The sequence below is a fragment of the Microcebus murinus genome, chromosome 14 (assembly GCF_040939455.1).
Source record: "Microcebus murinus isolate Inina chromosome 14, M.murinus_Inina_mat1.0, whole genome shotgun sequence".
Taxonomy (NCBI): domain Eukaryota; kingdom Metazoa; phylum Chordata; class Mammalia; order Primates; family Cheirogaleidae; genus Microcebus; species Microcebus murinus.
The window spans coordinates 16,479,394-16,506,266 of record NC_134117.1 but is presented as its reverse complement, the minus strand read 5'-3'; the positions used below and the strand labels follow the sequence as shown (position 1 = coordinate 16,506,266).

The following is a 26,873-nucleotide window of genomic DNA, read 5'->3' as shown; positions in this document are numbered from 1 at the left end:
TGATTAATTACAGTCTATGCACAATAGCACCAAGTTCAAATAATCAACAGAAAGAGGAAGAGGGTGAGGCAACTAACAATTATTGATTTGAAAGGTTTTCTTTAAAGAGAATGTTAACTATTCTAATTGCATGGGATAATTACATCTCAACAAAAAGGTACCCAAGATCAACATGGTTATTGTTATAAAAATGTGATCCTTGTCAAGAGATTATTCACATCTGTGCCATCATCTTTAAGACCACCCCTTCCAGTGGAAACTCAGCCAAAATTTCTAGAACTTTACATACTCTACCTCTGCTACTTCTGGGCATGCCGGTCCAAACAGGGCAGAAATCTGTTCTCTCTGGACCTGGTTGATAAAAATAGCAAGGTACTCCTTGGTGCTGCAGGCTGAGTTGGTGTAAGTGAACTCCAGGCTGAGGTTTCCAAAGTCCGCTGGCTCGGAGTTGACCTTGTCCATGGCAATCTGGAGGCCTGCACCCAGCCTTTGCACACTGAATGGATGGGAGATGTTCCAGGGAGCCTGGAAGCCTACAGTGAATTTAGCAGCCTCAAGCCATGTCACCAGTACACTGGCAAACAGCATCAGAACTAGTGCTGGGTGGTCAGCGTGGCATCCAACCCCCAAACAGAGCCCAGATTCAAGTGGGGCCTCGAGACCTGTCCTGGGAGCCATGGATGGCAGCTAACACCGGTATCACTGCAGAACTCTGAGAGGCTCAGCCTCCTGACCACTCATGCCACAAACTTATATGATAGTATAGAATTCCTTGGGGATCACAGCTTGCCTTCTATTCAGTGCTATTAATTAATCCAAGCCCTCCCTTTTCAGAATCTGTCTTAACATGATCTAGAAGCAGCAGTCTTGCAGAAAGAGGCCAGAATAGGGCATCTGCAAGACCCTGGTTATTAATCCCATGACATCACTGACAAACTTCATGTTCCTGAGCAAGTCACATGACCCCTCTGTCCCTCTCCACTGGTAAAATAAGAATCATGGAAACCACACAGATGTCGTCAGATGGCCTGGGCTGGAATTCTGACTGTATCACGTGTTAGTTATGTGACCTGGGACATATCACTTCCCCTCTCTGCGCCTTCATCTTCTGATCTGTAAAATGGGGATAAAATTATAATGGGGTCTTCCTCAAAGTGATAAGATGATAAATGATAAGAAGATAAATTCTGATTTGGGGAATTTATCCTAAAGAAATAAAATCATATGATCAGATTTAACCAGTGTTATTTCTAATGGTTAAAACTTAAATGCAAATTTTATATCTAACAGTAGGGGCCTGGATAGATACTAGGTAGTGAATCCATACAACTAAGTAGCATGCACTTGTTAAAAATGACATCTTAGATGTATATTTATTCACTTAGAAAAATATCCACAGCGTTAAGTGAGGAAGCACACTAGAAAACATTTAGTTGTATTTTTTTTTTTTTTTTTTTTTTTTTTTTTTTTGAGACAGAGTCTCGCTTTGTTGTCCAGGCTAGAGTGAGTGCCGTGGCGTCAGCCTAGCTCACAGCAACCTCTAACTCCTGGGCTTGAGTGATCCTTCTGCCTCAGCCTCCCGAGTAGCTGGGACTACAGGCATGCGCCACCATGCCCGGCTAATTTTTTATATATATATCAGTTGGCCAATTAATTTCTTTCTATTTATAGTAGAGATGGGGTCTCGCTCTTGCTCAGGCTGGTTTTGAACTCCTGACCTTGAGCAATCCGCCCGCCTTGGCCTCCCAAGAGCTAGGATTACAGGCGTGAGCCACAGCGCCCGGCCTTAGTTGTATTTTTTAATGCACAAAACATTGCATACAAAAGATCGCATACACCAAACCACTAAAAGTGGCTCTCTTTGTGTGATAGGAATTATGAGTGGTTTTTTCTTTGCTTTGCTTATCTTAATTTTCATACTTTTTGCTCTTCATGCCTTTGCAATAAGGAAGAAAAGTGAACATTTTAATTAAAAATAAACCCTACAGATTTGTACTCATGGAAGGAAAGTACAGGTGGTTAAACTTGTGCTGTCTTAATTCCTTAGGTCAAGAGCAGCCCCACTGGCCTGGGCCCCCACACTCCTAGACTCCCAGCTTCCCTCTGTAGGCCCTAATTATTCTCTGCTGAGCTCAGCCCCTTCCCTTTCTTCATTGCGATCAGAAACAGAGATGCAGTGGTCCAGGTAACAGCCATCACCGGGTGGAAAACCGTTGCCATAGTTACAAGCCCAATTTGTGTGATGCACTTGATGGGCTGGAGTGGAAAGGCCTGAGGTTAAACCAGGCTGGGGGGTTGTAGTAGGGACTGTGTCTGCAGGAGCCAGTTTGCTGTCTTCCACTTTGCTTCTCCAGCCCTCCTCCCTTCTAGGGGACCCGTATGGCTAGAAGTTACCAGTAGGGTTGAGAGAAGCCACGTTATTTCATCTGATGATGCTTTGGAACAAAAGTCATCTGCGCTTGGCCACCAGGGGTTCGAAGCGTGGCCTCCTATTCCAGTGAGGTGCTCTTTAATTCCTACCTACTTTATCCCGTCTCCGTTTCCTAAAGAGACTATTACAGAGGGAGGGTTTTTTTCTGCCTGATTTATGGTGTCCTCAGTGCTAACCGGCCTAGCCCATAAACCAGATACGGGGCCAGCTGTTCAGCATTGGAGATGAGATAAGGGTAGCTGTATCCAGGATGGTGGGCTTGCAGTAACACCTCCAGTGTGTCCCCAGCTGCCCTTCCTCCCCATCTGCTTGCCCCCGCCTCCCTTCCATTTGTAAACCAGCGGCCTGATCAGGTTTAGAGGAAAAGTGAAGGTTGGGAAGGTGTGGGTTCTAATTCTCCTCCAGGGAGCAGGTAAGAGGCAGGAAAAGGTGCCTGGCCTGCTTGGGAGACAGTGAGGAGCACCTGCTCACATCCTCGCACGTCTCGCGGTGTGTTCCCGGAGACAGATGCACTCCAGGCTTCCCCAGGTCAGTAGGACTGCACCTGAGCCTCAGTCTGCTTATCTGTGAAGTGGGGAAATGGCAGAGGGCAGACACGTCTTACTTTATCAGCTTCTTGCCCTAAGATCTTAGGACTCCGGTGAACCCCTAACTACCCGAACACTGTACTCCTGGCCGGGTGGGCAGGGGATGGGGGGTGATGTTAGCAAGCTTCTTCTGAGGTCTGGCCTACAGATTCCTAACAGGAACATGCCTGGAGGCATAGCACACTGGGTACCAACCATCCCATAGGAAAGTGGAGTTAAGTTCAAACTGAGAGATCAAGTGTCTTAAGTCTGCCTGCGACAAAGCGAATTCCTTGGGATTCAAAAGCCACTCCTTTGGGTAACCGTGCACATGCTACTCCTAGAAGGTTAAGTGTGGCTCCAGGCTTGGTTAGCTAATGAGAACACTCTGATCTTGTTTCTGAAAAATTTTGTGCAAGGGGAAGAGAATTCCTCCATCGTGGGAGGCCAACCTGTCTCCTGTGTCCTTCGACCATCTGATATTTATCCTGTGTTGCTAACATCGGCTCCTTTTCACACCTGTGTGCACAAGAAATGAGTCTTTAACATGCGAGTGATTACTTCTGAAAATCTAGGGCTTCTAATCAATACTTAAAACAATCGAGTTTTTTCCTGGCTACCAATATAATTTGAAGTTTAGCAGGTTGGCCTGGCATAAATGCCAGATTTCTGAATATTTACTTTCTAGTCTTCACTCCTACATCCCAGTTAACTATTCCTCCCCTCTGCTCTTTATAAAGCCTTAGCATGAAAAGCAAAAACTTCCTGCAGGGAGCAAGAAGGACAGGCGACTGCCTGTTCCAGGTACTCAATATTCAAAGACACTGTATGATTAAGAGTAATGTCATTAATTCCTAAGCCACTTTCCATAAAATTTGAAGTTTTCCAAGAATACCTTTGTTGTCACAGTGTCCCAGACACTGAACGACTAAAGAATGTGTCCTAATACATCTTTCTTGGTAATGACAAACTTTTTTTTAATTTCATCATATTATGGGAGTACAAATATTGTTAAGGTTACATATATTGCCCTTGCCACCCCCCCTCCCCGAGTCAGAGCTTCAAGCGTGTCCATCCTCTAGGTGGTGCGCATTGCACTCATTACGTAAGTATACACTCATCCCATCCTCCCCCTCCCACCTGCCCGACACCCGATAAACTTTTTTTTTTTTGACATTTTGGTTACATTTTATATCTTTGCCTGTCCCTAAGAAGGGTTAGAGGTATGCCCTTCCCCTCCACAACGCTCACCACATCCATAAGATGTGGGTCTCCCCCCCCCCCCAATCCCTGGTGAACACCACCACCATTTGAGCACCATAGTTTTAATCAGTCAGTACCAATTTGATGGCGAGTACATGTGGAGCCCATTTTCCTGATCTTGTGAAATGACACACTTTTGACTCATAGAACACGTTTCTCCTTGTGTGTCCATCAGTGCCCCGAGTGATGCTAGGCTTGGAGCTTCTCTCTGGTGATAGACATCTAGAGTTGGCAGAGCCGGGTGTGGTGGCTCACACCTGTAATGCTAGCACTCTGGGAGGCTGAGGCAGGAGGATTGCTTGAGGTCTGGAGTTGAAGGCCAGCCTGAGGAACAGTGAGACCCTATCTCTACAAAAAATACAAAAATTAGCATGGTTTAGTGGCGTGCACCTGTAGTCCCAGCTTTTCCAGAGACTGAGGCAGAAGGATGGCTGGAGGCCAGGAGTTTGAGGTTGCAGCAAGCTATGATGACGCCACGGCACTCTAGCCTGGGCAACAGAGCAAGACTCTGTCTTAAAAAATAAAATAAAAATAAAATTTAAAAAATCAAGTGAGGCAGGATGTCCCTTCTGACGCCTCCACCCTCTTCAGCTTCTTGTCTGGAGAGACCAGAAGCCCTCCTACTTCCTGGCATTTATTTCCTCCCTGCTCCTGCTAAAGGCTCTCAACGAGCTCACTAGCCGGGCGCTTCGGGTAGCCGGGCGCTCCGTGCGGTTCTCCCCACACGGTGGGCCTGGGAAACCAAGGCTGCACAGCAGAAGATGATATCCCCAAAAGCTTGGTGAGGAGGGAGGGGTGCCATCCTTCCCCCATCTATGACATAGAAGCCACGGCTTCTCACCACGACCCTCCTGTAGGAGGCAATGTCGCAGAATGCCTGGGAGCACAGGTTTTGAAATGAGAAAAACTGGCTTGGACAAGCCATGTCTTGTCTGAACCCAATCTCCTCATTCGTAATTACCCTGACGACCTTATGCGAGGCTTAAATGAAATAATAGATGTAAAGTTCACAGCGTGATGCCAGGCATGCAACAATGGCCAGTAAATGGTAGCAGTTTTATAGTAAGGGACTGTTGCTTCAGACAAAAGGTCATAAACTCTGTTGGATGGATGCCATGTTAACACAAAGGAACAGATCACTGCCGCTACAGAAACCAGAGAAACAGGTAAAAGACAGCACTGTTACAGGTTTCTGAAGATGTCTGGATTTATAGCTTCTAACATATACATGTACGCACGTATTTAGCTTTCCAGCATTAAATGGGATGTTGAAGCTCTGGCTGGTTATTGGAAAGAAAAATTAAAAATTCGCCCGGAGCAGTTACAACACGTTGACTGCTGCCACTAGGCAACACCACCTTTTGCTTACAGCCTGTAGGCATTAAGTCAAAGAACCTCTGGTTTCTAAATCAGCATCGTTCCCAAAAAGTAATGTGAGCCACATATGCTATTTAAGATTTCCCAGCAGACACATTTAAAAGAGTAGAAAGAGCAGCTAAGAATATTTACTGAGAATATGCTAAATATTATCATTTTGACATGTAATCAATGTTAAAAATTGAGATTTTATGTTATTTTCTTCAGACTACATCTCTGAAATGTGGTGTGTATTTTGTACTTAAACACATCTCGATTCAAAGTGGCCTCATTTCAAGAGTTCAGTAGCCACATGTGGGTAGTGGTTACAGTATTGAACAGTGCAGGTTTAAATAGTCACTCGGAGCTACTTTTCCCTGGGAGACAGTGATGTTTCCTATGGGATTGTTGACAGTCCTGGGAATCTAAGCCAATACCTCTCTCTAGGACCTTTTCACTTTCCATCTGATTCTTTTTTTTTTTTTTTTTTTTTTTTTCTGAGACAGAGTCTGGCTCTGTTGCCCGGGCTAGAGTGCCATGGTGTCAGCCTAACTCACAGCAACCTCAAACTCCTAAGATCAAGCAATTCTTCTGCCTCAGCCTCCCAATTAGCTGGGACTACAGGCATGTACCACCATGCCCGGCTAATTTTTTCACTATATTTTTAGTTGGCCAATTAATTTCTTTCTATTTTGTTAGTAAAGATGGGGTCTTACTCTTGCTCAGGCTGGTTTCAAACTCCTGACCTTTAGATATCTGCCCACCTCAGCCTCCCAGAGTGCTCCATCTGATTCTTAAATGCTCTTTGGAAGCTCTTGCTGAGCTCAAAATCAGACTCTGAAACCTGACCAACTATTGGCTGTGTACCTTGGGCAAGTTACTTGGCCTCTCTTAGACTTTCCTCTTCTTCCAAATAACAGTAATGACTTTTTCATAGAGTTGCTATGAAATTTAATGAAATATTGCAGACAAAGCTCTTAGTACAGTGCTGCCACCACACAGGAAGTGCTCAATGATGTTGACCATCATGGTCATCTATCTAGAAGGTCTTCAGAGATGATCTGGCATGAGAACCTTAGATTACTGCCCAATAATCTGTACTTTGGGTGCCATTAGCCTTTTGAAATATCAGATAACCAGGAAAAGGGAGGGTATGTAATTCTGATGGCTGATAATGGTACCCTTGTTAGGAACTTTGCCCCTTCCTTCTCATATCTCCATAGAAGGATAAACTTCAAAGTCAGTTCTGCCATGTGGGAAGCTAAAGGTCAGTCTATCGCAGACTTATTTTTGCCCACTGCATGCCCTCACAACCTCTGCCCTGTTGTTCACTCTAGGGAGGGATGTCTCACCTGCTTTCTTTCTGATCCATCATTGCTAAGCTGACATGAATAGATTCAGCCTGTAGTTCTAGGATTCTTCTTCTCTAGCCCCGTGGGTCATGTTGCCTGACTTGTAAAGACTTGGTTTATGGGTCAAGACAGCCTAAGATCCTTCCTAAATAAGTGTTCCCCATGCCCCGTGGTGTGCCTTTCCTTTCCTTCTCACCTGGAGTGCTTACGGTAAGCATTATTTTGTGGCTCTTCTATAATCTAAATCCAGTGAAATCTTCTCACGCAAAAGATCTAGAGGTTTAATATGAATCTCCCAGATGTTGAGGGCAGAAGTTTTTACTAAAAGGAGAAGTTCCACTTTTCTTTACAAGGACTTCATTAGGTTCAGTGGTGTCTGGAATCTGGAAATATCTTCTAAGACCTTCAAATAACATTTGGTGTCCTACCTGACTCATCCCCTCAAACCGCTGTAAAATCTGCTCTGCAACTAGCTGTACTTCCTAAAAAAAAAAGGCTACTTTTCAGAGACAAGCTGCAAGTTGCTTGGCTTTGCAAAGTAGCCTGACATTTATTTTTTAATTTTTTTAATTAATTAATTTTTTTATTTCAGAATATTACAGTGGTACAAACGTTTTGGTTACATGAATTGCTTTCATCCAGTTTGAGTCAAAGTTATGTGTGTCCATCACCCTGTTAGTGTGCATTGTACCCATTAGGTGTGAATGTACCCATCCCCTCCTCCTCCCTCCTACCTGCTTGATTTCCATGGAATTTTACTACCATATGTGCACATGAGTGTTAACCAATTAGTTCCAATTTAGTAGTGAGTACATGTGGTGTTTGTTTCTCCATTTTTTCCACACTTCACTTACAAGGATGGTCTCCAGTTCCATCCAGGTTGTTACAAAAGGTAATAGTTCACCATTTTCTATGGTTGACTAGTGCTCCATGATATACATATACCACATTTTATTAATCCACTCATATATTGATAGGCACTTGGATTGTTTCCACATCTTTGTGATTGTGAATTGGGCTGCTATAAACATTACAGTGCAGGTGTCTTTTTCATAAAATGTCTTTTTTTTCCTTTGGGTAAATACCCAGTAGTGGGATTGCTCAGTCAAAAGGTAGTTCTACTTTAGCCTGAAGTTATTAATAAATAACCCTTGCCACTCCCCCTCCATCACCATCCCCACCCTGTTAGTGAGTTATAGGATCTCAGGAAGGTGGTGCCATTTCTCTGAGCTTCTATTTTTCACGTGTACAAATCATAACTACCTTCCAAGCTTATTGTAAAGGCCGAATGGAGTGTTTGTCCTGGGGCCCAGCTCCCACATTTGGGTGTCGAAAGTATCGTTCCCACTTACACCTCCCAAGTTTGCTAAGAGGCAGTCTGGGAAGTGCTTCACAAACGGGGTGGAGCTGTAGAACTGCATGGTCAGGCCATGTCAAGTTGGCCTATTTCTATTGACTGTCTTTTCCTGCTTTCTAAACCATAGAGAAAACCCACTTTCTGCTTCTGAAGAGCTACCAGCCTCTATATCGTAAAAGATATCCTCTCTGTTTCTAGGCTGTGGCACAAAACTCTGGAATGTTAGCCTCTGGTATTCTAGAACTGTCATATATTAATTGAGTGGTTCCTTTGTCCCTAGAAAAGGGAAGGACGTGTACACAAAGCCATCACAGCAGCATGAGTGTGAGTATGTCAGAATTAGGGCTATTGCTCAGACCCCTCACACCTCCTGCACCTCACCAATGGGTGACAGAAATGAAAGTTTTTCACTTTTTAAGGGCTGCTGGATCTCCAGACCTAAAGGGAATTTGGTTTTGTGTTGGTTCTAAATGTATATGGCTATGGGAGGGGAGAAGAGGGGAGACGGGAGGGTGTGGCAAAGAAGCCTTATCTAACGCGATTTTTTGAAGAGAGATGCTATAGGAGACAATGGTTTATCAAGAGATCAGGGCAGTGCTAGGATTACAGTGACTCATGACTGTAATCCTAGCTCTCTGGGAGGCAGTAGGTTCACTTGAGGTTGGGAGTTCAAGACCAGCCTGAGCAAGAATAAGACCTTGTCTCTACAATAAATACAAAAATTAGCTGGGTGTGGTGGTGTGCACCTGTAGTCCCAGCTACTTGGGAGGCTGAGGCAGGAGGATCCCTTGATCCCAGGAGTTTGAGGTTGCAGTGAGCTAGGATTATACCACTGCACTCTACCCAGGGTGGCAGAGTGAGACTCTGTCTCAAAAAAAGAAAAAAAAGAGAGAGTGGAGGGTATAGCCTGCCAGGGCACAGGAGACCTGGGTTCCGACTTACAATATCTCTCTCACTAAGTCAAAACATCACCTTAGCCAGCTGCTTCACCTTCTGGGGTCTCAGGTACCCTCAGAAGTAACATTAAGGTTGTTGGATCAGGTGATGTCCCCTAGGCCCCCACTCATACCCGCATGGGTTATGCAGCTGTGAGGCCATGCAGCTTTGACTTATAGCTATGCAGAGGAGAAGCAGGACAGTAACTACCCACATCACCTGCTGTTGCTGAAGCATTGCCGAAGCACTGCTCTGAGGCTTGGCCTGGTGGCTGGTCTTGAATATCTCCTAGAGCACGCAAAAAGTGACACAGAGTGGAACCATAGCCAAGACTACTCCAAACACATCCCTTGAGACATTTTAGTGGTGGGGCCCACTGAGGACAGGAGGCTGCTTGAAGCAGGGACGTTCCTAGTGTGGTCCAGCTGGGGTCCCCAGACCAGCAGCATCCACACCACCTGGAATTGCTAGAAATGCCGATTCTCAGGCCCCAGATCAAGCCTACTGAATCAGAAACTCTGGCACAGGCCCAGAAATCTATGTTGCAACAAGCGCTCTGAGAGACTGTAACACTCACTGAAGTTTAGGAGCCACTGGCTCAGACCATCTTGCTCCATGGCACGAGTTAGTGAGACTGTGTTCAGTGGGTTGCTCCTTAACACAATTTGGGATTAGGCCAATCAAGTGGGACTCAAGCCCACAGCTCAGTATTGTCTTTAGCTCCTTCTTAGAAACCCTTTCTTTCAGGTACTAAGAAAGGACTAGGGCTGTGTAGCAAGAAGCAGCCTTCAGGAGTTAATGTGTCTAAGACCTGGATGAGAATCTGGCCCCAGAAGACCTCTCTGTTAATGTGCAACTCACTCCTCCATGAAAGAGGCAGCAGGAAGTGGTATTGGCTTCTGATTTTGGTTATTGGCCACCAGACAGAATCCAGTAAGACAAAACCTAATATAGCATTTCCTCGAATTTCTGCAGATCTGGTACAGAGAAAATGCGCAAGGATGGAAGGTCTGCAGACACACCACAGGGAGGCAAAAGCCCTGCGGTGGTTGTCGGGGGCCCTGGGTTAGCTCCCAGCTTGACTTCTGGGTGTGTGATTCCAGGTGAATTCTTTCACCTGAAAAGGCCTCATTGGCCTTACCTGTAAAATAGAGGCTGTACACATTTCCAGGGCCTCTTTTTTCTCTAGCCATCATTTTTGTTTAGTGGTGATGCCTTGCAGTCTTAATGCTTTCGGAATCTAGAGTGGTGACTAGTGACTTCAACAGGGGAACAGGGAGTAAGGTAGGCTGGACTGTAGCAGACTGTGTCCACGATTCTGCATTCTAAATACAACACACTTAAGCGTGTCTCTCAGTCTAGATTCTAGACTTTAGACTGTTTGGGTTTATGTGGTTGTCTTGGAGATGTTCTAATTCGGTAGGGGACACTGGTCTCTTCTAGAAAACCACTGGTTTTCAAATGGAGACCTGCATTTAATCTGCATCTTAAAGTTGTAGCTGGAGCCAATGAGAACGGCTTCTCATTTTCTCTCACTGCACTTGCAAGGAACAATTTTTCCTCTTGTTATGTAGACCTTCCTCTTCCTATCACAATCTCAAGGATTGTCCAAAAAAAAAAAAAAAAAAAGCAGATGCAAATCCCTACCTACCCCTTCTTTCCCCTGAGGTGTGAGTTTCATAAAAGGTTTCTTTGGTTGTTGGCTTTCTAATCCCAGGGTTGTTTTGATCTGTTTTTTTTTTTTTTTCCCTCTTAAACCCATTGCATAACAATCTCTTATTTTAAACTTTTGCCAAGTCTGCACTTCTCACTGTCAGGAGTTACTACAAGTGTTTGAACAGGTAACTAACTGCTACCTTTGAACTTCCATTGCAATAGGTTCGAAGGTTCCAGGGGACCTTACTGGCCACTCACAGGCTACACAGTGGTTTCAGGAGTGGCCCTGTCTCGGGAGCTGTGAAAAGGGCAGAGGTGCCTGAATGTGGTGCTGAAGCCACACAGCCAGCTGTGAGGGGAGCATTTCCTGCACTCGGGAAGTGACAGTCTTCATACAAGGTAAGCTGTAACAGTGCTACCTGCTCCATGTTATGCATATCTGTGAGATAGCAGGGATGGGAAGGGGGTGGGGGAAAGAAGGTGGGACATGTGCCTATTCCCAGCCTAAGGTTCTTTTCTAATGTTAAACTACATTTAGTTGAGTAGTAATCTCAGCTGACGGGTCTAGGAGGCAAAGGAAAAAATCAATTGGAAAGGGGGTGGAGACATTTGAGCCGTCCGAATGCTAACAGGAGATAGAATTGGAAGAGAACATTAATTCCACTAAATGTACTAGAACAGACAAAGCCAGGAGGTAGGTCTTCATCTTCCATTCAGAAATTTCGGTCTCGGTATGGTTAGAAGCTGCTGATGGCAGAGGTTCCCATCTGGAAGGGAGAAGAGGAAGGGAATCTTAGCAGATACTCAGTGAAGTGCTGGGGACTGTTCTAGGTAGGTGACTCATTGGCTCTTCACTTTCTGTGGGTAGGTGGTGTCATTTCCACTTCATGGGTGAAGAGCATGTGCAGACTGTGGACAGCACAGCCTGGGCTACAGAGCTGGGAGGCAGTGTGGCTAGGATTTGAGTCCTCACTGGTCTGCTCCATAATGCAGAATTCTTGTGTGTTGCCCAAACCTCCCATTATTCTCCGAACTCTTGAGGGTGTCACTCATGTGCACTTAGGATTAGATAGGAATGTGACTCTGATGGGACCTTAGAATGACCTAGATGTTTCCGAACTTGAGCATTCAATCTTAGAGGAGAACGATAAAAAAAGCCTCCTCTTCTCCTGGCCCTGAGCCCTTCATCTGGTTGGTGACAGAAGACAGTGCTGGAGAGCCCGGTGGTATTAGAGTGGTTGAGACTTGATGCCCATGCTGATGTCCTCTGCTCTCTTCTGGAGGAAGCTGCCTGTTGGGGAGCTGAGCTCCTGAAACTAAGCGAAAGCTCAATGCTCCTCCAGCCATGACAGGACCCAGAAGTGGAGTGCCAGGGGCTACCCTTCATCTTCCTGCTTTTTATCTCATGTCCAAAGAGGCCTCCCATGAAGCCAAGGGATTAGCCCTGAGTGCTCTGAGATTGGGGCACAGCTCACCCCAGCTTCTTTAGCTGGAGGCTTTTAGGACCTCCCCCCTGCTGAGAGAACTAATCCTACTCTACTCTAACAAAGAGCCAGGCTGGTGCTGAACTCTCTGGGAGCCTTTGGGAGGGGGATCCAGGCTGGGCAAAGTGCTGCTCGAGTCAGAGGTGTCTGTGAGGTGGGGAAGAGGCAGGGGAACCTGTTGTTTCTACTCCCCAATCGGAGGGTGGCAGCTCCAGGGCCACAGCCTCGGGTGAATTGAGACTGCTAATGTCCTGGTAGTACTAGGGGCTGGGGGAGGCAGCAGAATACATTATTAACTTAAGTTTTGAGATGTGACAGGCTGGAGCTGACGTGTCCAAGTAAAAGGAATCATGTCAATTTAATGACTGGCTGTCCCTGTCATTCTTGACTTGCTCATTTATTTTCTTGTCTTTGTCAGAACTGCTTTGGGGACTAAGGCTGGCAGCTCTGGGGCTGGGGACAGGGGTTACATGGTCTTGGATCTGAGGACTGAGGTGCCCTCCAGCTGGACTGTCGTGTCCTGCAAATCCAGTAGGAAACAATGTCGTCTCTGCCTCTCTGACGCTAGTGGTCTGAGAGGGCTCCTCAAGCCATTTTATTAGAGTTTTTTTTGTCTTGGTTTAGAGGTAGTCAGACAGAGGAGGACAGTGGGAGTTGTGCTAATGTAAGCTGGCTTTTGTTTCGGCTCTTAGGGGCTGGTGTTAAGGCTTTGAAAACGAGCCAGGGTAGCTTTGGCGGCTTCTCTCCTCCTGTTCAGAACACTTCCACTTTCAGTTATGAAAGAAAAACCAGGAAGTGAAGTCCCCGAGCACGTTAGAAAGCCCAGCCATGGCCTGAGTCGGGGCAGCTCAGAGCAGGGCAGAACTGGGCACGCTGTGAGCCGGGGTGTCCGCCTGCATGGACTCTCTGAAGCCACCCTGTCCCTTGAGGAACTGGGCAGTGAGGGAAGACAGACAGAGACTTGTGTGCCAGGAAGAACTCGGAGCCAAGAAGCCCCGTTCTCTGGAAGCACCGAGAGATGCGGCCACCTCACAGGGTAAGGGGTCTGTCTAGGGCTGTGTTATCCAGGAAGAGAGTCTCGTGAGCTTGTGACAGAGGCTGGTTGAGGGGGGCATCCTGACCCTTAATTCAGCAAAGCATCCTGGGACCCAGGGCTTGCTGTGTTCCTCCTGCAAGTCACGCTCCCTCAGGTCTGTGAGGGACACCTTCAGACCCATGTGTCAGGAGCAGCACGTGGAAGGAGGAACGTGGGGCATGGATTGGCATGGATTTCTCCTGCCTCTCTCAAGGGAGGTGACTCACAGCAGAGACCTCTTTTTGTGACTCTGAGCACCTGGCGTAGCTCCCCTGCAGTGGGCTGGGGGTTTGCCCTCACCTTTCACGTTGGACTTGGTCTCCTTCCTGTGGTAAGAGCTGCTGGGGGAGACGGATGAGCTGGGAGGGGTTGACGGAATGGTTTCTGAATGAAGACGGACTGATTTTAAGGGGTAGGGCCACCGGTTACATCTAAGGTGAACTTCAAGTACCTTCGGGGAGCATTTGGAAGGGACTCCACGGTTGGGGCTTGATACCTTCTGTGGTTGTCAACTTTTTTGGTGATCTGAAAGGTGGGATTGAATCTATAGCTTTAACCTTTAGGCGACTGGTATTCTATAACACAGGCAGAGTCTTAAATGCTAAAATAAAAGACTGATTTGGTTTTTTAAAAAATGTAGCAGTTGTTTTTGTGGGATCCCTCCCTCCATATTCAGGCATGGGGTCACTCAGCGGTGGTACCCAACAGTCGATCAGTATGGTAGGTGAGTACAGAATACATCTTGGAAGAGATAGCGTACAAAATTTTATAGCCATTGCCTGTGTATTTGGCATAATAAAATGAATGAAAACCTAAATAAAACAAGAGTCATTAAGTGCAATTGCTTCTGGGACAGAAAGATAACACAGATAAGTAGATGGTGTGTAATAATATGCTGGTGGTGGAGATGCTAGAAAAATTCAGGCAGGCATACCCTAGATAGATGTCTTCAAATTTAATTATTTTTTTTTTGTTTTGTTTTGTTTTTTGAGACAGAGTCTCGCTTTCTTGCCTAGGCTAGAGTGAGTGCCGTGGTGTCAGCCTCGCTCACAGCAACCTCAAACTCCTGGGCTCAAGCGATCCTCCTGCCTCAGCCTCCCGAGTAGCTGGGACTACAGGCACGAGCCACCATGCCCAGCTGATTTTTATATTATATATATTAGTTGGCCAATTAATTTCTTTCTATTTTTATGGTAGAGATGGGGTCTCGCTCAGGCTGGTTTTGAACTCCTGACCTTGAGCAATCCGCCCGCCTCGGCCTCCCAGAGTGCTAGGATTACAGGCGTGAGCCACCGCGCCCGGCCTTAATTATGTTTTTAAAACACCTTTTAATCCAGATCAAACAGATTATTTCGACCATGTATTTGTCTAGGTCCTGGCCTGATATAGTCTTCTCTCTCAGGCTATAATGACTTGAGGGCAAAGACACCTACAACGATATCAGTGTATGATTGCTAAGTGTCCAGCTTGCACTGGGCCATAGGTACTTCAAGGAGGCTGGGGGTCTAGGAAGGAGAGAGAACTATGAATGTAGAGAGACAAAGAGGAAGCCAGGGAGGTACTAGCACGTAGTAGGTATTCTTATATTTGATCACAACTATCTTCTGAGTGGATGGTTTCACCATTTTGTGGTTGAGAAAGTAGGCTCAGAGAGGTGAAGCAACTTCCCCGAGGTCACAAAGCAAGCAAGTTGTCAGACTGGAATTTGAGCTGCAGGCAGTCTGATGCTAAAAATGGTTGTCCTTCTTCCACTCTCATGTAGGGTTAGGTTCCCTTCAGATGGCCCACAAACGTTTATTTGTAAAAGAGATGTTTATGTATGATGATTCAGGCAGGTAATGAGTTCACATATTTATTGTATGAGTTTCAGGATTGACGTTTTCCTAGAACTACAAATATTACAGCTACCAGGCCTTGAATGGGGGCAGCAGTGTGCTTAGTGTTTTATGGGGCTTTTATCTTTTGATCGTCAACAGTTCTATGAAGTAGCTATTGTGTCTCATAGATGAGAAAACTGAAGCTTAGAATTACAGAAACTGGGCACATTGGAGCTGGAATTTGAACTCTGGTTCATTTAGCTCCAAAGGTGAGATATACCTCAATTTCTGATGAGTCTAGTTTAGAGCATAAACTGAAGAATTATAAACTGGAAGAAATTTCTCTTTTGAAAATCCCTCCACCTCAAATCTGTAGAAACAGAAAGCAGATTGGTGGTTGCCAGGGGCAGGGAGGAGGGAGAAGGAAGGAGTGACTGCTTAATGGGTACAAGGTTTGCTTTTAGAGTAATGAAAATGTTTTGGAACTAGATAGAGGTGGTGGTTGCAGAACATACTGAATATTCTAAATGCCGTTTAATTGTTCACTTTAAATGGTTGATTTTCCATTATGTAAACTGAACCTCAAAAAAAGAAAAATATCCTTCCACCTCCAGGCATGTGAGTTTCCCAAACCAGAATTTGGGAACTTTTTAGGAAACAAGAATACAGTGTCTACTCATATTTATCTTGTATGCCTGGCCAGCAGATGCTCTGACCCTCAGCTGGGGTGCAACCAGAGGTGACTCTCATGCCTGGCAGCATCCTGCAAGGGTGACATGTCCCCAGCAGTCGTAAGCCCGGCCATCATTGTTCTCACCACAATCTGCTGTAAATGCATCTGGGTCTATTTCTCTCCTATGTGACTGCACATGCTGAAGTCAGAAAGGGAAGCTGTCACTAGCTCTTCCTCCTGGTGCAGGGTCTGACGCTTTCTAGGTTCTCAATTCATTTTGTTGGAATAAATCCATGAGTTTTGGGGTTGGAAGGTCAGACGATCCATGCACTGCTGTGGCCAGGCCATAGTGTCAACCCTTTTCAGGGGAGCCATTGGATCTCTCTGTCTTCATTCTGTTCTAAGGGTTCTGAGGTTGTGAGTGGCTTGTGGGAGGATGTGGAGGGTGAAGGAGTGGAGGCCAGGGCAGAGATAGACCATGGCTCCTCCAACTAGAAGTGCTCTGTTTAAATAGAAACGAGGAGTTGTGAAGACCTTTGCACATTCGTGGAAGGGCAGTTATTGTGCAAAGACCATGATCATCTCTTTGGGGACATATCATAATAGAACATCTGACATTGGCAAGAACTTGAAAATTGAGATAAATGGAAAAGGAAAAAGGAGCTAGTCTTTTCCGGTGTGCCTGACAGTGCCCCAGAAGTTCTACACACAATATCCCCTTTAAGTAGGGATGATCACCTGCCCCCTCGGTGTGCAGTTGAGGGAAACATGCTCAGTGACATTAAGGAACTATCCCCAAGACCACACATGTGGTAAGCAGTAAGTGGTAGAGCTGTTTGCTCCGGTACCTGGAAAGGCAGTAGCCTTAAAAGCTTGCCCCTGGACATGAGACTGCTAGCAATAAAGCTTATTATTTGTACTTTGAATCCTGTGACTCCTGACCATTGGTCCAACGTGGCAGTGTGAAGGCTGATTCTGCAGGGAACCAAGGCAGAAGGGCCTCTTTCACAACCTCTTGCCTCACCCCGTGTTTATCCTGGTATGGTGATGGGGTCCTAGCACTTTGTCCAGCCTATCCTTTTACAGATCCTCTTATCAGATGCAGTGGACTTCTGATACTGGTTGTCTTCACTCGGTTCTCTCATGATTCACTTGGTCAGCAACAGGCTTGGGATGGCCTTTGGGGGCATTTACTGAGACAAGGTTCTCCTCAGGGTAGGGCCACTGGACTGGGATTTGTTTGAAGCACAGTTAGGGGGTCAAGGTTGACTATACAACTTGCACTGCAGTGGGATTTGTCACTTCCTATCACCTTCCTGTGGTATCTTAATGACCTGAATTAAGAGGCTCTTGGTATTTGACTTAACAAGTGCTCTCACGTTAAACATTACTTGGCTCAACTGCTCAAGGCCTGACCCCCAAAGTTCCCTGCTGTTTGTGAATGAAATGACCCCAGGGGTACAGTGCCTACATTGGACCCCAGATACTGTCTCATTCATCCTTCTTGGAGGCTTTTTCTTTTTTTCCCTTTCAACTAAAGATAGCCCTTCCACTTCCGTCAAGAATACCTCTTCCCTACTTCCCTCCCCTAAATGACACGCTTGTCCCACTTTAGTGTCCTTAGCACATCTGGGTACTCTCCATCTCCCCTTCTACTTAGGTTCACCCAACCTAATGCCACGATTGGTCTCCCCATGAAGAAAGTGGATGAGAAACACAGGTAACAGTTGAGAAAGATGGTTTGGTGACAGGGACCCTGGATGGAAACATAGTTGGGTCTTACTAGCTATCGGCGTCATTGGTGGGATCAGCATGCTTGACTGCCTCTGGAAAAGAGACTATTGGCAATAGAGCCAGGGGATCAACGAGCACACATGCTTGAGGTTCCACTCTTCCATGCGGCTGTCTTAATCACCCCAGTCTACACTGGCCTCTCCTATCTTCAAACCCATGAGCTCATCCCACACACTGAATCATTCCACAAGAGTTTTTAGTGTTAGATAGACCCATAAGTCCCCAGAGGGCAGGAGCTATATCTTCTAAGTGTTCTTCCCTCAACACATGGCCCAGCGCTAGCCACACAGGTCCAAGACATGTGTTTGCCTTATTGAAAGTAAATGTATAAATAAATTAAAAGTGCAGAGGGCAAATAGATCTCTCGTAAGACATGCGCTTCTCCAGCCCCCCGAGTGCTGCCAAAGCTGGGGCACATCCCACAGAGCACTAGTCTTAAAGGACTGTGACTGCCTGGGGAGTTGGATATATCCCCTACTAGACTAGCAACTCTCCTCCCACTTTCCCTACGCTGAACACACTGCCCGGCACACAGTAAGTGCTCGAATACCCAAATGCACACATGATGAGTGAACCTGGACCTCACTCTGGTTAGGCTGCTAGTGTTGCCCTTCTCATGCATGAAGCCCCGCCATGGCATTCCTGAGGAAGACTTGGCAGACTGTCACCCTCTGTAGTTATAAGCATACTGTGTTCATTATGGGATTGAATCCTGCAACCTGCTTCTTTCAACAGACTCCCCTCCTTGGTTGCCTTTCTCTCAACTTGTGCCAATGGTGAGAACAACAGAAGGTGGCTCAGTGCCAGTGGGTTCCTTTGTCTCCCAGGTGCTGCACCGTGTTAGGTGCAGTCGTGTCTACAGGCTAGGATGGCCTCTACGTGGTATGTGCACAGGGAGGCCTATCATCACAGAGATGTCCCTGGAGTCACAGGAAGCTCCGCTAAAACCAAAATCCGAGGCAAGAGCTAGTCTTACCCCACCTCTCACCACCTTCCTGACCTCTGGTTCCTGTAGCCTTTTCTGTGTGATCTGGCAGCAAAGGTATCACCACTGAATGTGCATCAACTGCCCTAATGATTTATTTATGGCGTGCTCACTTGTGGGCCAGGAAACCTGTCTCCAGCCTAGACTCTTACATTTCCCTGCCAGCTGTCTTACAAATTGGGGCTGTTAGATGCAGCCTAGCAATTGCACTAGGAAGAGAGATACGGGAAGTTAATATCACCTGCCATTTAAAAAAAAAATTATTTAAGCAATCAGACTTAATCTTTCCCAGGTATGGAAATGATGACTCAACCACTATCTGATGTTTTAATAGGGTGTCCTTTGGTAACTCTGTCTCCCTGCCCCCTCCACCCCAGCATGTCTCTGGGGAGATGATAAGGAGGCCCCTTCCTGTGAGCACCCAGGCTCTGGTGAGTGGCTGAGGAGTTATCTGCAGGGTGTAGGTCAGGATCTTGTGCCAGCCGCTCTCCTTGGCTACTTGGAGTAAATGTCGAAAGATGCAGTTTCAGGGGCCCCTCTGGCCCTGTGACTCAGCCTTCAACTTTGCTCAGATTTCTTATCAGCTAGAGAAATGAATGAAAAAGGTTTCCACCCCCAGAGCTGCTGTCAGGGTCTGAGAAGCAGACACAATGCGAGTGCTTGGAAAAAGCTATATCTAATGTGGGTTTGGTGGCAGGGTGTGGGAGGGCCGTGCTTGTATAATAGAAACAAAGCTGAGGTGTGTTCTCAGGTGCATTCATGTTAAATGCCTCCAACTAAGGTGGTAGAACTTTCTAAATTAGCTGCCTGAGTCAGAGGTGGAATTACATGAAGTTTCATTGTTTGTTTGTTTAAAGCATGCATATTTCAGATTAAACAGTACACACCATCAAGTGTTACCTTCCCGGTGGGTGAGACCTTCTCTAACTTCCCTAATTAAAACTAAGCCCCCTCCCTGCTAAACCCCCAATCCTCTTTCCCTACTCTTTTGTTGGTGGTGTTGTTCCATAGTACTATACGATCTAGTTATTGTACATAACTCCCTAACGGAATACAATCCCATGGGGACAGCGTTCTCACTGCTATAGCCCCAGCATCTGGAACACTGGCCCGTACAGAGTCAAGCCCTTCAATATCTTTTGACTGAATGATTGAATACCCACCCAAAACTTGGTGGGATATCCAATCATGACTTCTCCTCTTCCATCTATCTCTTCCTATGAGGATTATCCGTCCAGAAGCACAAATGCACGTGCAATTCATCACAATTGCAAGGATAATATACACATCATCCACGTATTTTTTTTTCTTTCTACTTGGCAGTAGATCATGAAGCCTTTTTCATATCAGTACATACAGATCTATTTCCTTCTTTTTACTACCTGCCGAGAGTCCCATTGCGTGGAAGTGCTATAATTTAAGTGGTTACTGTGCTATCGAGGAAGACTTTCCAGGGCTCCTGCATTAGGAACAATCCTATAGCTTTAATGATGATGAGTGTAATAGCTAACACCTGAACCTATATGCCACGCATGGTGATAAGCACTTTGCACATACATTAACTCCTTTAATCCTGATGACAGCCTTAGGAAGAAGACATCATTATCGCCATTTTACAGAAAAGAAGTCTTACAAAGGTGAAGTTATCTGCCCTAGGGCACAAGAAAAGATGACCAAGCAGGGTTTGAGCCCAAGTAGCATGACTCCAGAGCCCACATTCTTAACCAGTATTGTACATGTCTTTGTGATGCAGTTTATTGAGCTGATGTCTCTCTACAAGATAAATTGATGATAGAATCATAAATTAGGTCAAAGGGCACACATTTTAAATTATGATAGAAGGCAATGGGCACATCTGTATAAGGCTGCACCACGTTTACATTTCCTCAATTAACATTGCATTCTGCACTGTTTCAGCAATGCTAATCTAATGTATCAGGAAAAGGAATTTCATTTAAATTTGCATTTCTTAAAACCATAAACAAAGTTGAATGTCTTTTCCTAATTTTAAGTAAACTGTTTTGCTGTAAACTTTCTAGATATTCCCTCTGCCCTCATTTTAGTGGATTGTATTTTGTTTTTAATTAACATCTAAGAATTCTTTATTGAGGAAATTAGCTCTTTTCCTGTCTGGGGGATTTGATACTTTTCCCAAATTATCTTTTGACTTTGTTTCCGGTATCTTTTAGAAGGACAAATATTTTTTAACATTTGTATGTAATCAAACTTGCCAACATTTCCATGTATAGGCTTTATGTTTATTTTGAGTCTTTCCCATGCCAAGATTATATTTAATAAAAGAAGGTTTCTCTCATACCTTTTTGCCCCAAAATATTCTTATGGTTTTCATTGTTTTTGATTTGCTTTGCTCCATCTCCAACTTATTTTTCTTGTTGAAGTTAAGACAGTAGTCAGCTTCCTGTATTCTTTCTGAATGGCTAGCTGGTTGTCTCAATACATTTACTGTAAGGGAAAAAAATATATTCTGAGTTGAAATGCAATTTAGTATATAATGGCATCTACTGGGTGTATTTCAGGATTATTTCATTAAACAGATTTGTGTATTTATGACCAGGAGAAAACTTCTATAGTTCTGTAATAAGTATTTAAATTTCATAATGTTTGCCTCTCTGCCACCTACCCAATTCTTGTTATTTTTTAAAACAATTTCTGAATCATTTTGTAAGTTTTATTTTTCTGGTTGAACTTTAGAATTAGATTTGTAGTTCCCAGGAAAATCCTATTGTTCTTTATTAGGGTGGCATTAAATGTATAGACACATTTAAGAAGATAGGACCCTTGACTATTTCAGGTATATCTTTCCATTTTTCAAGACTTCTTTTGTGCCTCACAGCTAAACTTTTTTTTATATAGGTTTTATGTATTTATTCTTTTTAATTTTTTTTTTTATTTTATGAGACACTCTGTCACCCAGACTAGATTATAATGGTATCATCATAGTTCCCTGCAACCTCAAACTACTTACTTGAGCTCAAGTGATCCTCCTGCCTAAGCTTCCCAAGTAGCTAGGACTACAGGTGTGCACCCCCACACCCCACTACTTTTTCTATTTTTAGTAGAGACAGGATGTCATTCTTGCTCAGGTGGGTCTTGAACTCCTGACCTCAAGTGATCCTCCTGCCTCAGCCTCCCAGAGTGCCAGGATTACAGGCATGAGCCACCACACCCGCCTACACATTTATTCTTATATACACTATTGTGAATGGCATCTTTTCCATGACTTCCAAATTAGTTATTTGTATGAAATATAGGAAAGCTATTGGCCTTCTGGATACTAGTTTTGGTAATTGGTCACCTTACTGAATTATCTCAGTAATTATAAAAGTGAAAAGTACTAACTGCTTCTTATTACCTAAGAGCATTTTTAGGATTCCTCCTCTCAGCTGGTTTTTTGGTTTTGTCTTATTTTTTGGTTGGGAAATATGACTACAGATTTTTATCTCAGTTCTAACAGAATGTCAACCCTTTTGATCTTCCAATCATTTTAAACAGCTTGAGTAGCTGAGATTTGCTCTCCTTGGGAACAATGTTTTTCCATATCAGGCTTTTCTCGGACTATTTGAGTTTTGTGAAACAGGAGCATTGTCTCGAATCACACTATCTGTTATTTCCCTAGGAGAAGAAAACTACCCGTAAAACAGAAAAGTAAACTGGTATAAGAAAAGGTTTTAAAAATTCCTTGGCCCGAAGGTTCTGAGGAAATTGGGTGAAGGGTCTTGGAATAGAGCACATACCTCGTTCCAGTGAATTGCTTATAAGGAAAAGGTTAATCAGATTCTTCTGAAGCTATTGGTTTGTAATGTTCTGTTGACCTTTTGCCATGACGTCAGGGTCTGTCTAAAAATGTTGACTATGTGGTGAAGGACTGAGAAGACTCCTAACTTGAGGGTGGCAGGAATTTAGAGACAATAACAGAGGAAGGAGGGTGGGTTAGAAACTGAAAGCTCAGCCCAGAGAGCAAAACTTTCACATTCCTAAATAACACGCAGGCGCCTTAGGTCATGAGTTGGAAGGGCTTTTGCACATAGTCTCTAGGAGAGAGTAAATCATTGCTAGCATGGAAGAATGTGTTGACTAATTGGGTGTGAGCACTTGGGGACTCTGGTCTCCCTTTTAATGAGCTTTCTATCACCATAGGATAAGCCCATACATGCAAGAGAACAGAGAAACCAATTAAATCCAAATGAACATGTACCACTTTCTAGAAGGCAGATTTAAAAAAAAAAAAAAGTTTATCATTGCAATTTCTATCTCATTATTGCACAGAAAATAATTAATCCTCCAGGTCTATAAGCAAAGATAATTTGCCTTATTGTCCTTAGAATTCCAGAAACCCAGGGACAGAATGATTTATTTCTTGGCTGGATTTTAACCAACGTAAATGACTTTATTCTGATTCCTCCAAGTCTGGAGGAGTAGCCGTATGCTGAAGGGTCCTTGATGTGTGTTAGAAATACACCCTTTTCACCATCCACCATTCCTAATCCAACACCTTTCCCAAGTATTAATTTGGGAGTAACCATCTGAAGATTGGCCAGAGTGATTTCTGATGATCTAGGATTTGGGAGTCTGAGGGTGAAGGTTGTTTTACTTTGGAGAAAAATGAGTTAACTGTTCTAAAATGTGTTTTTACAAAAGAAAATTTTGAAGTAGAAAACTGTTCATTTATCCAACAACCACTCTTTGAAAGCTTCCTATGTGCCAGGCACGGTGTAGTCTCAGCAGTAAACAAAACAAAATTCCCTGTCCCGATTATTAATAGAATATCACTCAGTGGGGGCAATGGAGAAAAAGGCGCTGGGACTGTTTCACGTGGTGAACAGCGTCGTGGCGAAGAGAAAGCAAGGCCCGTGACACTGACTGGGGAGGAAAAGGCCACATTAAAGAGGGTGGTCAGAGAGCAGGCTTCTGAGGAAGTGACATTTGAGGTGAGGCCTGATCTATTAATATAAGCAACACACAACCATTTCAGATCTGGGGAAGTGCTCAAGGCACAGGGAAGAGCACGCACAGAGAATCTGGGCTGGGAACAGAACAGACTTAAAGATGAGGCTCTGAGCGAAGTACATGTAGGAAAAATACAATCTTTTAAAAAACAAGGACTATCCAAAAAAAAAAAAAAAAGATTTTTAGACTATATAGGGATAGCCTGACAGATTCATAGCAATAAACACAGTTGACCAAAAATCCAAATGGTAGAGTAGAAGGGGCTATTTTAGAGACTTTATCCAAAGAAAGTGAGAAGAAATGAAGAAATGCTGCCCCACATCCACAAAGGAGCAAAATTCAAAGCTGAGTATGGGGTGGTCATATCCTAGACACCAAGACTGGTCCAGGAAACTTGCATAAAGGTATGAAGGCAGAAGGTGCTTCAGCTAGCTTGGGAATGAAACACGTTAGGAGCTAGGAGGTGAGTGGCTTTGGCTACAGTCATTCACACCACAAGGTAGGGCAGGTGTCCTCAAACTACGGCCCGCAGGCCACATGCGGGCACCTAGCACATTTATCCGGACCTCCAGGTATTTTTGCCGCCGCTTCCTGTCCTGCTTAGCAGCCTACTGGTCCCGGGCCCACAGTGCGCACTCTCCAATGGTCTGAGGGACAGTGAACTGGCCCTCTGTTTAAAAAGTTTGAGGACCCCTGAGGTAGGGGGTCTGGAGAAATTCAAAGGAAGGACAAACTGGCCTCCCAGGGTCTGTGGCCAAGACGTGTCACCCTCACCACGTCAAAAACTGGAGTAAGGTTTTTGGCACGGGCATCCTAATGCGTATTGTGGCTTGCCCAGCCATTTGTAGAGGACCTGAAACAGGAACTCCCAGACACAGTACAACAGAACTCTCTTTCCTCTTTTCTTTAGCACTTCTCCCTAACCCATTCTTTCCCAACTAGGAGTGATGTTAAAGAGAAGAGAAAATGCCATCACACCAATTGCTTGCAGGTGTTCTATGTGGCAACTGAACTAGAATTGTAATCTGAGTCATATAGGACACATGACAAGAAGGGTGGTGGCCTTTTCCCCCTCATTTATTTGAGCACATTGGGAAGTGCTAAGAGATTCTAAAGGTTGGAGTGGGAACCAGAGCTTCAGAGTCCAGCAAGAGTGTGACCCAGGGGTCTCACCTTCTCTCAGGCCCTTAGTTTTTCCCATTTAAAAAGTGAGAGAGTTAGATGATATGGTTGCAAACCCTCTCTAGTGCTAATATTATAAAGTTAAAAATGTGTGAGTGTATTGTGCATTAAAAAGGAGACTATCAAGATAGTAAAAAGACAATCTACAGGATGGAAGAAAATATTGCAAATCATATCACCGATGAGGATCTAATATCCAGAATATATAAAGAGCTCTTATAACTCAACAACAAAAAGACAAACAACTTAATTTAAAAATGGGCTAAGGACTTGAGTAGACATTTCTTCAATGAGGTACCATTTCATACACATTAGGATGGCTATTTAAACAGCACCACCAAAAAGGCAAAACAGAAATAGTAGTGTTGGTGAAGATGTGGAGAAATTGGAGCCCACTTACATTGCTGGTTAGAATGTGAAATGGTGCAGCCACTGTGGAAAATAATTTGGTGGTTCCTCAGAAAGTTAAATATAAAATTACCATATGACCCAGCAATTCCTCTCCTAGTTATACACCCCAAAGAATTGGATAAAGGTATTCAAACAAAAACTAGTATATAGGCCAGGCTCAGTGGCTCACGTCTATAATCCTAGCACTATGGGAGGCTGAGGCAGGAGGATTGTTTGAGCTCAGGAGTTCAAGACCAGCCTGAGCAAAAGTGAGACCCTGTCTCCACTAAAAATAGAAAAAGCTAGCCGGGTGTGGTGCCGTGTGCATGTAGTTCTAGCTACTTGGGTGGGCTAAGGCAGGAGGATCACTTGGCCCCAGGAGTTTGAGGTTGCTGTGAGCTAGGCTGACACCATGGCATTCTAGCCTGGGGCAACAAAGTGAGACTCTGTCTCAAACAACAACAAAAACTAGTATACAAATGTTCATAACAGCACTACTGTTTGGATAGCCAAAAGTGGAAACAACCCAAATATCCATCAACTAATGGATGGACAATCTATACAATTGTGGTTTTATGGTCTGTCTACACAATGGAATAGTATTCAGCCATAAAAAGGAATGAAGTACTAACATAAATGAACCTTAAAAACATGATACTGAGTAAAAGAAGTCAGACACAAAAAGTCACACCTTATATGATTCCATTTATATGAAATATTTAGAATAGCTATATCCACAGAATAGGATAGATCCATGGGATAGCAGACTAGTGCTTTCTTTGGGAGCCCAGAGGAGGAGGGAATGGAAAATGACCGCTGATAGGTACAGGGTTTCCAATTCATGGCCATGAAAATGTTTTGGAACTAACTAGAGGTAATGGTTGCACAACATTGTGAAGGTACTAAACACTGCCAAACTGTACATGTTAAGATGGCTAATTCTGTGTTACATAAACTTTATCTCAATTTTTAAAAAATGTGGGGACACCAGGGAGGAACCATTTGACATTCTGTGCATCTCCTACTTGAGCTGGATATCTGCTCAGTGATAGCAAACTAAGTGAGCAAGCTATTTCAGCGGACAAATACATCCTTTCATGTCGTCTGCAAATAAGACAAAACGTTGCCAGTATAGGCAAGGTTCTTTCATTCTCATGAGACTGCGGTCTTGAAACCTGTAAATATCTCCCTCATTTGTGATGAGGTGGTCAGTCTCATCCTATTTGGGGGCAATATGACTGAAGTCTATCTAAAAAAGGAGTAGTCAAGAATTAGCGCCCGATGGTCCAAATTAAGATGCGTTCTTATTTGTCCCATACCAGACTCTTACAACTTGCCATTAGTTAAAATTGAAAACTTTAAAATTAGTTAAATTAGTTAAAATTGAAACTCACAAAACTTGAGTCTCTTCTGGGTTATGTAGAGAGGAAAATCTGACAAGCTGGTGACCCTGGGCTCACATTATTATGTGGTAACAATCAGCTGGGATTGACAGCAGCTGCCCACTGACATTGGTCATGGGTTCTCTGTGCCACTTCTCCCCTGTTACCTGCCAGGCTATTTGCCCTCGCTCCTCCCCACAACTGAA

At 44.5% G+C, this 26,873-nt stretch overlaps 2 protein-coding genes and 1 long non-coding RNA gene across 6 annotated transcripts in view; 1 reads left to right on the top strand and 2 right to left on the bottom strand.

The window, feature by feature from the left end:
* Nucleotides 1-678, bottom strand: part of LOC105875022 (guanylate cyclase 2G-like) — a 30,337-nt gene extending 29,659 nt beyond the window's left edge. The window contains exon 1 of the mRNA XM_076010374.1: nucleotides 295-678. Coding sequence (XP_075866489.1) covers nucleotides 295-678 — 384 coding nt within the window. The remainder of the gene's footprint in view (nucleotides 1-294) is intronic.
* Nucleotides 679-11,184: 10,506 nt separating this feature from the next.
* ACSL5 (acyl-CoA synthetase long chain family member 5) overlaps nucleotides 11,185-26,873 on the top strand; it is a 50,299-nt gene continuing 34,610 nt past the window's right edge. Inside the window, exon 1 of one of the 4 annotated variants that reach the window (XM_012771630.2) lies at nucleotides 11,185-11,316. Coding sequence is in view for 2 of the 4 variants with exons in the window: in XM_012771599.2 (XP_012627053.1) it covers nucleotides 13,299-13,437 (139 nt within the window). In the remaining 2 variants the exon portion in view is untranslated. Of the gene's footprint in view, nucleotides 11,317-13,160; nucleotides 13,438-13,688; nucleotides 13,808-26,873 lie in introns of those variants that run through there. The other 3 variants (XM_012771599.2, XM_076009792.1, XM_076009791.1) reach the window with 3 other exon arrangements.
* Nucleotides 11,598-26,869, bottom strand: LOC142875453 (uncharacterized). Its single transcript, XR_012922806.1, has 3 exons — nucleotides 26,680-26,869; nucleotides 21,063-21,208; nucleotides 11,598-11,684 (listed from the first exon to the last, which is right to left on the bottom strand). It is a non-coding gene; the product is annotated as an uncharacterized LOC142875453 (long non-coding RNA).